The sequence below is a fragment of the Hipposideros armiger genome, unplaced genomic scaffold (genome assembly GCF_001890085.2).
Source record: "Hipposideros armiger isolate ML-2016 unplaced genomic scaffold, ASM189008v1 scaffold_380, whole genome shotgun sequence".
Taxonomy (NCBI): domain Eukaryota; kingdom Metazoa; phylum Chordata; class Mammalia; order Chiroptera; family Hipposideridae; genus Hipposideros; species Hipposideros armiger.
This window is the reverse complement of record NW_017731730.1, coordinates 433,993-446,977: the sequence shown is the minus strand read 5'-3', so window position 1 is coordinate 446,977 and position 12,985 is coordinate 433,993. Positions and strand designations below refer to the sequence as shown.

Genomic DNA, 12,985 nt, shown 5'->3' with positions numbered 1-12,985 from the left:
GCCCCCCAGATTTCTCTGGGGGCATTTCTGCCTTTCCCAGTGCACACAGTAGGTGCCCATAAACGCCTCGGTTGCCATGGCATCAGTGCACAGTTCCTCTCCAAAGCCTTTTTTTCAGCCCAGATAATGAGAAAAATAAGTTGGAAGAAACTGGGCTAGCAGAAGACGTTAAGATGCTGATTTCTGTCTCATGGGTACCTACCTGTGTGCCAGGAAGGGTGTTTCCTGGGCCTTAGGTGGGCACCTTTCTGGCTGGATTGTGTGTAGTGTGTGTATGTAGATGGCCCAGGGTCTGGAGCAGAAGTGCCCCTGGGTGACTGAGCCAGCTCTTTAACTTCTGGGAGTAGTACAGTGGCGCCCACCCCCATAATCCGCGGCTTCGCTTTCCGCGGTTTCGCGTCCCACAGTTTCATTTACCAAACGTAGTCTGCAAATAGTAAATGGAAAATTCCAGAAATAAGCAATTCATAAGTTTTAAATTGCGCACCATTCTGAGTGGCGTGATGATATCTCACGCCATCTCTCCGTCCTGCCTAGAAAGTGAATCACCCCTTTCACCCCTTCGTCCAGCATCTCCACGCTGCACAGGCCCCCGCCCTTTAGTCACTTAGTATCCTTCTCCGTTATCAAAGAACGAGACCACAGTCACATAACTTTTATTACAGTATATTATTATAATTGTTCTATTTTATTATTAGTTATTGTTGTTAATTCCTTACTGTGCCTGATTTATAAATTAGACTTTATCATAGGTGTATGTGTATAAGAAGAAACATAGTATATTCAGGATTTGATACTATTCGTGGCTTCTGGCACCCACCGGGGGTTGTGGGATGTACCCCCTGAGAATAAGAGGGGACTCCTGTAGCTCATCCAGGTCCACACCCTGGAGACCCAAGGCCCCCAGGCAGTGCTGGGCCTTGACTGACAGTTCAGTGCTGCTCAGCACATTATATTGGGTTGTCAGAAAAGTCATGACATATTTTTCTGTTTTTCGTCTCAAAAATGTATCATAACTTTCCGACAACCCAAGAGATCCCCTATGCATGAAGCAGTAAAGGGGGTGACAAGGAAGACTCAAACTTGGGGAGAAGGGGGTGCCATGTGCCCTGTGGAGGGGGGGCCTGAATGACCTGGGGAGTTTGCAGTTCCCCTGGCCTGGCACCAAAACACCGGTGGATCTTGGTGAGACGAGTGAGCTGCTTCCAGGCCCCCAAACCGTGTCCTTACTGTGGGGAAGAGGGGATGAAAATGCAGGGAGGTTGGGCTGAATCCAGGGCCCAGGCCAACGGTGCTGTGCCCCCCACCCCCACTCCATACCAGCTCTCCCCTCCACTCTCACTCCGGTGTGGGGCCTAGTCTCGGGGATCCCTGCCCTGGTTCATCCTGCCTGGGGAATCACTTCCACGGAGCAAGCCGGTGGGGTTTTCCTGTCAGCTGAATTCACCTCGGCTTCAGCCTGAGTGTTGGAATACATGAGATGCAAATGCATGTAAATGAGGGCATCCCTGGCTTCTGGGGTGGGCGTGTGCACCTCCGGCAGGGATGGGGGTGATTCTGTAGGACTTCCCACCTTGCTGGGGCTGGGGCGGGGATGGAGACTAGGGAAGGAAAGCCCCTTCTGGATTCCCCTTCCCAAGAACCCTGCTCCGGACCGGACAGGGTTAATGCCTGTGCAGCCTCAAAGGAGTGGAGCTGCAGGGAGCCGGTTAGCTGAGGCCCCGCACAAGGACGTGCCAATGTGCCTTTGGTCTGGGAGCAAGGACCTGAATACACAGGCCACCAGCACCAGCTGGCACCCCCGCCGAGCCTTTGTCCAAGCCGTTACCCCGAGAGAGCCAGGATTGTGCAGATAATTGCCTGGGTGGGAGGGATGGTTGGAAACATGTTGTCGACCCCTCCCCCTGCCACCCCAACCTGTGGCTTGAGCCTGCACAGCCACCCACTGCCACGGCCTGAAACCAGGGTGGCCACTTTCTGGTCTCTGAGGACGAGACTTCTTCAGCCCATCCCCCGTCCCTCCTTGCCCTCCATTTCCCACTCCCTCCCATCCCCCACTCCCAGGTCTGCAGGCGACCCAGCCCCAAAGCAGGTGGAGCTCTGTAAGGGTTTAGGACCTGGTAGCTGGAACTATGGCAGCGCCAAACAATAGAGATATAATGTGAGCTACAAATGCAGGCCACACCTGCAATTTAAAATTTTCAATAGCCACATTTTACAAAGCAAAACGAACCAGGTGAAATTAGTTTTAGCACGTTTTCTTTTAATTCAGCATATCCAAAATATGATCAGTTTAAATTATAATCAATATTTAAAAGTTATTAATGAAATAGTTGACATTTTTTATCGTACCAAGCCTTCAAAATCGGTGTGGATTTACAACCTCACATCTGGATTGGAACTAGCCACGTGTGCTGAGTGGCTACCCTGTTGGACAGGGCAGCTCTATGGTGCCTGAGCTGGAGAGAAAAACTGCTGGGGACATCATTTCTGTCAGAGAAGCTGCTGACGCGTTGGGAAACAGGCAGAAATCGGCCACGTGTCCCTGGCAGCCTCTGCCCACGTGTGGACATGGTGGGCCTGCCCTGCCAGGCTGCATAGGGAGAAGACCAGCCCTCCGCGGAGGCCAACAAGGCTGCCCTGTGGCTTTGGAGTGGGGATCTCAGACACTGTCCGTCCAGTTGGGCAGGCCATACACCCTGGGTCAAGAAGGCAGTGACCCTTCTTCCAGCCTCTCTGCACCCTCAGAGGTGGGAGGCAGTGTAGTGCAGTGGTTAGGCTCACATACCTGGCTGCAGACAGATGGGGGCTTGCTTCCTTAACCTCTAAGCATCTGCAAAACGGGGCTAACTCACACCCCTTCCCGTCGGATTGTTGCAAGGGTAAAATAAGGCGACCCACAAACATACTTAGAAGATGCTTAGTACAGCCCCTGGCACACAGTGAGCATGTGAGACTGCTGGGGTGACCCATCCCAGCTCATGGTTGAGAAAACTGAGGTTCAGAAAGCGGGCAAGGTCGGAGATGGGGGACTGTGGCGGTATCCAGGGTCACAGTGTGGGTTAGCGCCTGGGCCATAGAGGTTAATCTGGCACTTATTCATTCATTTGTTCTTTCATTCACCAGGCCCTTGTAGGCACCTCTGCTGGGCCAGATCATGCTCGGGGAGCTCAGGACACAGGCAAAGAGACAGGCAGGTGTGGAAATAGATTACTGTGGCCTGCAGTGCAGCCTGTATGGGAATGCAAGTGTGCAGGAACGCAGAGAAGGGAAGGGCCAGCCAGGCAGGGAGAACAGCAAGGAAGGGTTTTAAGGGTTCTCTGAGCTGGATCTCTTAGGAGGAAGATAATGACAACAAAACTCACAACAACAATAATAAGTGACGTTCATTGAATATTTCCTGTGTGCCCAGCATGTACAAGTATTAATACATTTGTGTCTCACAATGGCCCTGTGAAATAAGGTCTCTTATTAACCCCATTTTACAGATGGGAAAACTGAGGTAGAGAGCCATCAATTAACTTGCCAAAGAACACATGGCAAGTAAGTGGCCAGGAACCAGATACACAAGCAATCTGTCTTCCAGGCCACAGCTCTAACCACTTCCCTGTCCCACATAGGAACAGGAATCTTCCAGATGGGGAGCTGGTGGGAGGGGAACAGAGCTGGACACAGGGCTGGGTTCTGTGGCCCAGGGCCTTTCCTTGTTGCCAGTCTCAGCACCATTGAACAGAAATTTTTTTACAAGCCACTAGGGAGTCTCTTTGCTGACGACTTTTCCTCGTTTCCCTATCATCACCTACTGATTTGGGATCCATCACTTTGGGAAGAAACGTATTCTGTGCTGGCATTTGTTGGACCCTGTACACAATGGGTGCTTATTAAATGTTCAATGAATCATTCAATTAATGAGTCCACGAGTTGAGGTGTTAATTAGCTTTAATGTGTTCTCCTCAAGAAGAAATGAAGTCGCTCCTGGTGCCCTTACGTCCACCTGTGTGGGCTGAGCCCTGCCTCAACAGTACCCACACCCTCTCCCTGAAGGTGAAGTGGAAGGCAGTGCCAGGGGGCCAAGCATAGGTGGAGGGGGTGCTCAGGGCCGTGGATGCTGCAGCCTGAGGTCCCCCCAGACTGCAGGGCAGGAGAGAGGGGCATGGCCGAGATTTTCTAGGAAGCCTGGGAACCACTTCCACAGAGTGCTTTGCATAAATTTACATGGCAAAGAATATTCTTTGCTTGCTGTGTTCCCAAGGCTCAGATTCCTAGGCGATCAAAATGCCAGACATGACTCAGGATGCTGGTGTGTGCCTGCCTTCAGGATCTGGAAGGGGAGTGGGCAGAAAAGGGCTGCAAGGTGGGGTTAGGCTGGCGTAGGGTCCGTCCTCACTGCTAGGATGACGAGGCGTCCAGGTTTGTCCGCAACTGAAGGATAAGGGTATCTTGGAAGGCAGGAATTTTAGTGCTGAAACTAGGGAAGTCCTGAGCATCACTCCTCTACCTCAACAGTACCCACGGCATCATGTTCTGTGTCATGGCATTGTAACCACCATTGACTGAGCACCAGCTGTGTGCCCCGTGTATTCAGAAAAACCTGCCTTCAGGAAGAGCTGAAAAGAGGAGGCAGTACAGGGGGGTCCAGTTTCTGGTGTGAGCAGTCAGTATTCTCCCCCCATAGCACCTCTGCCCTGATACGAATACCCATACGAACGAACAGGCCAGAGACTCAGAGGAGCGGGTACCAGCCGTGTCCTAAGAAGAGGCATTTAGGCTGTTCGGGGAAACCAGACTGACCCCATGGACTGTCAGAGACAGCGCAGGCCAGGAAGGGGGCAAAGGCTGCATGTGGGGCTTAGCCTCTCAGCCAGAAGAGGGGAGTCAGTGTGGGTGGGCAGTCAGAGAAGGGGGCCTGCAGGCGGCGGGACAGTGAGCAGAGCATGAGGTGACGGCCACTATACAGGGCAGGGGAAGTGTTTGGGAACGTCTGAGCCAGGGAGCGGTGGGTGGTACCCTGGCGAGGCTGGGAGGAAAGAGGAAGGATGCTGGTGGGGCAGTGGATCAGCGTGGTCCCAGCTGCGGTGAGGAGGCCTGTCCCAGGGCAGTGGCCCTGAGGAGGGAGGTCACGATGTTTGGTGAAGGTGGGGACGGGCAGTTGGGGCCAGTGTCAGAGGAAAGGATGTCGGGAGGAACCAGTTTGGAAAGGAGAGTTCACAGTTTGTTTCCGTTATTTCTCGGGAGCCAGCAGAACTTCGGGAGAGATGCACCCGGTGACCAGAAGCTGATGAACGTGGGACAGGATGGAGTAGGGGGCTCCTAGAGCTTGAGCAAAGCTGACAGGATGGGGGAAACTAGCCCAGGAAGGTGGTGAGCTGAAAAGCTCTCCCAGACTGGGAAGGGTCCGCAGGGCTGCCGCAGACGGAGCTGCTGTCTTAGACCAGGGGAAAGCGTCATGGCGCGCTGGCATCTAGAGGAGTGGCTGTGGTCTTTGAATCAAATCAGGGCCGGGCTTCCCCACCGGTTGGAGCTGTGCAAGAGGGGCCCTCTGCTCTTCCCCAGCCAGAGGTGGGGCCCCCCGTGGTGGGGGGAGGGGCTGACCTTCTAGGCCCGAGGGGTACGGCTGGGCCGAGCCTGGAGCATCCTCAGAGCACCCCGCGCCCCCCCTTACTCTGGCATCCCCGGAAACCTTGCAGCCAGGGCTCAGCCAGTCCCAGCCACAGTCGGGCGTGGGCCCTGAGCTGCTGAAGGAAGGGCAGGGCCAGAGCCAGGTGCAGGCAGCCAGAGAACAAGAGAGAAAATGGATCCTGCCCGCCCACCATGAGCCGCTTGCCGGGGCCCAGAGACAAAGGACACTCCTGGCTGGTTTACTTTGGAACCTGAGGCTGCCTGGCTGCTGGGGAGCAGGGAACTTCATCTGGAATCGGGTTTTGGAAACCACTCGACCCCGAGGCTATGATGAGTGCATTCCTGGGGGCCAGCTTGGACGAGACCCTTCCTAAGACCTAAGGCCCCATCATCAGGGCCTCTTTATTAATGTATGAAGCAATAAGATCTAGCAGCGGGTCTAATAAGTATTGTAATTTTGAAGTAGCAATGAGCATTCGTGATAGTCTCGATACCTGCCACACCTGTAATGGGACAGGAAAATATCTGTTGTCTGTTTCTGTTGGTCATGGGTACTGCTAACACTTCCGTTTTGCTGCCTACATTCATAATTGAAGGAAACGGTAAATTTCAGTTAGAAATTAATGAGAATGAGATGCAGTTTCCCCCCGAATTCTTTCGCTATCTCTCCACGAGGTCTGTTAGGAGCCCCTGAACTACACAGACAAGCAAAGCTAATCTATGCTGTGACAATCAGGAGAATGGTTACCCTTGGTGAGGGTGGATAGCTAGTTAGTGACGAGAGGGGAGCCCCAATCTGAGGGGCTGAGAGCAGTTTATTTCTTGACCTGGGTGCTGGTTACCAGGTGTATTCAGTTTGTAGAAATTCATCCACATGTATGCTTAGGATATGCATGCACCAATCTGCATGAATAGTTGATTTCAATACAAATTTAAAAAACACCTTTACTAGAACATACGTATATGCAGGTGCGAGCTTGCGCATGTGCACACACACGCACACGCGCACACGCTGGCATGTACCGGTGAGCCTCTGCAAGTCCGTGGTGTACATGTGTCTCCAGAATCACTACAGGCGCATGAACACAGATGGGTCCAGTAAGACAGAGACACTATTTTTAGGAAATAATTCGAAGCAAAAGAGGAGGCTCCCTGATTTACAGGACTAGTGATGGCTCACGGTGGAAAGCAGTGTCCTACGAGGCGCTGCTTTCATCCAGTCTGGCTTTTTTGCGGTAATAAAAAGAATAATGAGTTTATTGTTTTTGTAAAAGTAATATAAGATCATCATAAATAATTCAAGCCCTGAAGAAACGTACAAAGAAAAAAGTTGAAAATTACCCAAATTTCCACCAGCTAAGGAAAAAAAAGATCACCCTTCACGTTTGGTGATGGGGATTATAGACAGCTTTCTTTGTTCACTCGAAGATGGAAAGTAGACTGAGACATGCTTTTGTAAAAAGGGAACCTACTCCTTCACCAGCTATTTTTAACAACGATATTCCTTTAACTTTGCTTGAATGAAACGGAAGACAAGACGCTGAAGGATGGAGTGGTTCTTGTAGGTCCTGGTACGCACCCCCCACTCCCCGCACCCCCCCTCCAGCCTGCCCTCTGCCCTGAACATTCCCTGCTGCACTTTCCCCACCCGAGGACCAGAGGCACCCTTTTGAGGACCGCCTGTGTTGTATTTACCTGTCCAGGTACCTAATTTACAGCAATCCGCAGTGCGTGGTGCTGCGCCCTTGGAGGGCTGTGTGCAGGGGTCAGTGTGGCAGCAGCTCATTGGGGTCATTTGCAGCATGTTTTACAGGAACCAGATCAAGGCAAAGCGGGTCCTTGGTTGACAGAAAGGGATTCTGTCCTGGCAGAGATCTCCAACAGGTGTCCACTCTGCCCTCCTGAGCTGGTTCCCCACCGTCCCGGGTTTGATGTAATTAGTGACGCGGCCTCCCGGTGGTGCCCCAGTCAGGAGCTGTGCCGACCACATCCTGTTTTGGTGGGGCAGTCGGGAGCGCATTCTTTGGCCTCTGTGTCATGGGCAGAGCATGTTCACACCAGGTCCTGTATCGTTTGAGGCCACCTGGGGCCACATTCTCCCAGTTTTGCGTCACATGCATGTGCCGGCTGGACGTCCTACTAGTGGATGACTGGTCACCATTTCCCGGTTTCGCTCTCCTTTGAGATCAGCCCTCGTTTGTTCAGACTCGAGAGGAGGGGAGCGAGGGAAGGTGTGAGGCACCCGATATGCTCCTCAGCGTCAGTGTGTCCCTTCTTTGGGAGGATGCCTCACCCCGAGGCTTGCTTTGAGATGCCCTCAGCAGGGCTCTGCTGCAGCTGTGTGCACCCAGGTGCCAACACTTGGATGACGATGGAAAGTTGTTAGCCACCTGTTTCCAAAAACCCACAGAACTTGCCTGAGTCTCATTCAGCAGGCACCGGTGCCCTGTCTGTTGCCAGATATTGGCACCTCTGGGCCTCCTCTCCCATGCAGGCGCAGGGTGCTGTGGGGACACCAGACAGAGTGTCCTCCACCCTCTGGCCCCACCACCCTGGCTGGGGATCTGCCTAGAAAAGAAGCCCAGAGCGTGACCGGTCTCATCGTAGAGCCGCAGGGTTTCCTGTAGAAAGGACAAGCTTGAGAGGACGGGGCAGCCCGGGGTACTTTCCGAAGCCCTTGCCTCTCACCCACACATTCTTCATCCCTCAGTCCATCATTCGTTGTTCAGGACCAGCCCTGCCACGGAGCTGAATGAAAAAGATCACGGGCCCTGTCCCTGTCCCTGGAGAGTCTCTCTCAGCCCAGAGTGTGTCAGCAGCACTGCGAGAAGTGTCTCAGAGTGGGCTGGGTTAAGGAACCAGCTGGTGTGAGTGTGTCTTGCTGTGTTGAGCGGGTCAGAATGAAGGGGCTTCGATGACACAATCGCGCTTGCCCACTTGCACTCAGACATGCTCGTTGGGACGGGAAAGGGCAGGATTACCCTCCTGCCGGTCCTGTGTATACCCTACAGCCTGGCGGGCTCTGGGGTTTATGCAGACCGGTGTCCTCCAGGTGTGCTTGTGAAGAAACTGTGCTGGGGGAGCACCTTGGCTGCAAACACGCCCTTCCCTCCACCAGCACAGCCACTCCCCAGCAGGTCTGGCCACCCTGCCCTCTGGCCCTGGGCGCAGCATCAGGCCCTGTGTCTGTGTCTTTCAGCTCCCCCACAGGCAGCGTGAGGACAGCCTGTGCCCCAGAAGCAGGATGAGAAGATGGCAGACTTCCTGTTACCTCGGGGCACCAGCAGTTTCCGCAGGTTCACCCGGGAGTCCCTGGCAGCCATCGAGAAACGCATGGCAGAGAAGCAAGCGCGAGGCTTGGCCCCCTCGCAGGAGAGCCGTGATGGGCTGCCCGAGGAAGACGCTCCCCGGCCCCAGCTGGATCTGCAGGCCTCCAAAAAGCTGCCGGACCTCTACGGCAATCCACCCCGAGAGCTCCTCGGGGAGCCCCTGGAGGACCTGGACCCCTTCTATAGCACCCAGAAGGTGACTGCCGCCCACCCCCTACCCAGGCTTCTATGCAGCTCCCCTGTCAATGCAGCACTTGGGGAGAGGGTCTGTTTGGGGATGGGCTCCCCCTGGGCTTTGGGAAGTGAGTCATCGGTAATCTATATTCCAATCACCTTAATTTTGCAGTTGCAGAATAAAAGGCCAGAAATATGCAACCTGAGGTCGTTTGGTATCATGAGAGACAGAGAGGGCAGCCACAGTTGAAATCTTGTCTCCGTGTGGAGTGCCTACTTTGGGAATTGTCTGAGATTAGATTTCACCTTTGGAGGTCTCCACCCCATCCCCATGGTGCGTGTGAATTGGAGTCGGGCCCTGAATCCTGTCCTGAGTTGAGTCTGGGCTCTAGAACAAAGCACATGATCCCCTCTCCTAAGTAGGGACAGCATGCAGCCCCCACACATCACCCCGGAGAACTTGCTGGACATTGGCTGTGTCTGGGTGGCCCAGACTGGGGGCCACAGCGGCAGCTTCCTAGCCCTTGGAGACTGGCAGTGGAACCATGATGGCCAGTGGGAAACCTGAGAGGCTGGGAGGGGGGTTATTCTGCCACTGCCCCTCCTGAGTGTAGGGAGAGGAAGTGGGGCGACTCAGGCTCCCTCCCAGCGTGGATTTCCACTCAGGAGGTAAATTCCCTCATCTGGTTTTCCTGCCCTAGCCTCACCTCTTAGGACTGAGTGCCCAGTCCTGCACCCGGCCAGGCCACTGGCACATAGTCTCCTGCAGAGGCCTGGTCCCCAACCTGGCTGCCCACGCTTTGGGCCTTGCTGCTGGAGGAACATGGGTTTGAACTTGGGGGAGGCCTTTCCCCAGAAGAACAGTGGCTGCTGACATGACTGCAGTCAGTACTAGGACTGAGGAAGCTTTGGAGGGCAGATGAGGTCTGTGTTCACAGGGCGAGCGGGAGTTTGTGGCAAGTGTACGTGTTGTGTGTGTGTCACTGGGCGCCTGAGTATGTGTGCGACTGTGTTTGAGGCTGCATTTAGGAGCCTAAGAGCCTGAGGTGGATGTGGTGCGTGATTATCTCCATGTTCGCGTGCATGTGTGAGTGGGTATGAGTGGGTGAAGGGAAAGCCTACCCAGTCTGTATGAACACGTGGGAGGAGACCTTGACCCTGGTCCTTGAACCTGATTCAAGTGACTCGGGTAGGGTTGAGGTGGGGGGCTGGGGTCAGAGTTAGGCTGGAAGTTGGAATTAGTCAGGGTGGATGGGCCTAGGTCACGGTTGGTCAGAGCTGGCACTAAGAATTAGGGTTGGGGTTAAGGCCATAGTTGGTGGCAAGTCAAGGTTAGAGTGGCGAGTCAAAGTGGTGATTAAGTTGTAGTTAGCTCCAACAGGCAGGCGTCATGGACAGGGGACCCAATTGAGGGTGGGGTCAGGGCTGGGCTGAGCTCTTGGGGGCTGGTGGCAGTTGAGCCTGCAAGGAGCCAGGGACACTCTCTTCTGTCCCTGTGACTGGGAATACTTGAACCGTGGCCCACATGTGATTCTGGTCTCTAACCTTCCGTCTCTCCTTTCTGACCCCTGGCCACACTGCCAGCGGCCCCATGGGATGACACAAGCACCAAGCAGAACTTTTTGTTCTGGTAGATCTGGTCAACTTGTGTCCCCAGCCCAGGTTAAATAGAATCTTGTCTCACCAGTTCAACCTTTGGAAAAGTGAGACCCCAGAGCTGTGCCACCTCAGCTGTGCCAGTGTACACCTGGGCTTGGGGGATGGGCTGCTTTCCTCAAGGGTTGCAGCTGGCCCAGACACCCACTTGATGTGCACGTGGCTCAGCCTCCAGCCATCACTGTCTACTCCATGCTCCATCGCGCTGTGTAGACAGTGCCTTCTGGAAGCTGGAGGAGGCGTCCATGTTGGGCCGCTCATGATCCCCCAAGGAGAGACACTAGGTTGTGAGGTGGGTCTGACATCTGTCCTGGACTCCAGGAGACAGAGTCCCAAGAACACTACTCTCTGCTGGGCTGGGGTCTGCCTTTCCCTCGCCCCACTCCTCACCCCTTCGTCTTCCCCGCGGACCTAGCTCCCTGATCAGCCCCTCACTCTCCCATGGGCCCCAAGGGGAAGCCACGCAGGGAGGGGCGCGTTCAGAAGGGAGAAAGGGATTGAGGAGGCATCGATGGGTCCTGGCCTCTGCTGGGACCGCAGCTCGGCTAGGATCGCGAGAGGCTAGGATCGCGAGAGGCCCCTTCTTCTTGGGACTGTAATTTTGAAAGTAAACTAAATCCCACCTACCCTTGACATTCCCCTAAACGTGACCTCATCCCACCCCAGCCAATCGTGACCCAGTGAGGGTCCACCGGCCGGCCAAATGTGCTGGCCGCCTTCGCGCCCCTACCACTGTCCTCACTCCCTCAGTCCGTCCCTGCCTCCCACCCTACCCCTGAGCCAGGGTTCTAGGGCTCTGAGCCAACAGCTGCCCCCCAAAACCTGTCTCCACAGGGGCTTAGGGGCTACCGCCCCAACCTAATGCAGCTCTCTGTTCACAGACCTTCATCGTGCTGAATAAAGGCAAGACCATCTTCCGGTTCAGTGCCACCAACGCCTTGTATGTCCTCAGCCCCTTCCACCCCATCCGGAGAGCAGCGGTAAAGATTCTGGTTCACTCATATCCTTTACTGTCAGCCCCTGCTGTGTGTGCCTGCTGGGCCCCACGTGGGGGGTGGGCAGGGTATTTAGGGCTGAGAATAGTATAGCACTGATTCCTGGCCGGTCCTTGGACAGCAGCACAGTCATCACCTGGTTGCTGGTTGGAAATGTAGAGTCTCAGACCCCACCCCAGACCTGCCAAGTCAGCACCTGCATTTTAACAAGGTCCCAAGGCATTCTTGGCACATGAACTTTTGGGAAACCCTGCTGTGATTCTTCAGAAGAGAAATGTCCTGGAAGCTAAGCTACTGAGGATCCCAGAAGAAATGAGGCCTGTCAGTGTCCCTTGGCTCTGATATTCGCCCCCGGTGTCTCCTCCCACTGTACCCCCTAGGCCCTGCGCCTCCCCCGCCACCACACACACACACTCACTTGCAGGGACCTCAAGCAGGTCGATGGGGCTCAGCCAGGGAGAAACCACTTCCCAATAAAGAGGCCTCTGGTTCATTCGCACGTGGGCATCTTTTGAGGGAGGCAACACTTGCTTTTTGATTAGGTGTTGACAAAATGTTTGCGGTTTCAGAGTATCTCAGAGAACTGGTTAGCGTTCAATTATATAAACCATCGCCTAAAAAAGCTGCAGGCTGCAGAGGAGAGCTATTGGCGTGCTGTAGCGTAGTCAGGGACATGTACTGGTCTTTGGGCCCTGGGGGGCCCCGTGTAGACCACCCAGGGGATGGGGTGCCAGCACACAATGACGGATGTTCTCCAGACTTCAGAAAAGGGGCCCACAGACAGAGCATCTTGGAGAAGGCAGGTGCAGGCTGCAGCGTCACAGACGTCTGTGTTTTATCGTGATGGCCTGGGCAACCTTCCTTTGACTGGCAGCTGGCTCTGCTGTTAGAACACATGCTGCTGGGCTCAGCGGTGTGATTAGTTGTGGATATAGTGGGCTGGCCCGATGGCGCTCCCGAAGGTCCCCCTCAATTCCCCACTCTATGTGGCCAAGGCAAAGTCCTCATCCCTTAACCTCTGGGCAGGCAGGAAGCTTCAGGAAAACAGCTGCCCAGCGAGGGACTAAGTAACCAGGACTGATGCTGACAGCTCAGGGGTTCTCCTGTCCAGGCAGACAGGAGGGAGGGCTGCTCCTTCTTGGCTCCACGTTCTGCCCACCTGGGCCCCATGCCTGATCCTCACCCCAGGGGTTAATTGGAGAGGCTCAGGGC

At 54.6% G+C, this 12,985-nt stretch overlaps 1 protein-coding gene across 4 annotated transcripts in view; it reads left to right on the top strand.

Moving 5' to 3' along the window:
- Nucleotides 1-12,985, top strand: part of SCN5A (sodium voltage-gated channel alpha subunit 5) — a 95,233-nt gene that overhangs the window by 6,947 nt on the left and 75,301 nt on the right. For all 4 annotated transcript variants that reach the window (XM_019662786.1, XM_019662788.1, XM_019662787.1 and 1 more), the window contains exons 2-3: nt 8,819-9,144; nt 11,660-11,778. In XM_019662786.1, the coding sequence (XP_019518331.1) occupies nt 8,872-9,144; nt 11,660-11,778 (392 nt within the window). In that variant the 5' untranslated portion in view covers nt 8,819-8,871. The remainder of the gene's footprint in view (nt 1-8,818; nt 9,145-11,659; nt 11,779-12,985) is intronic.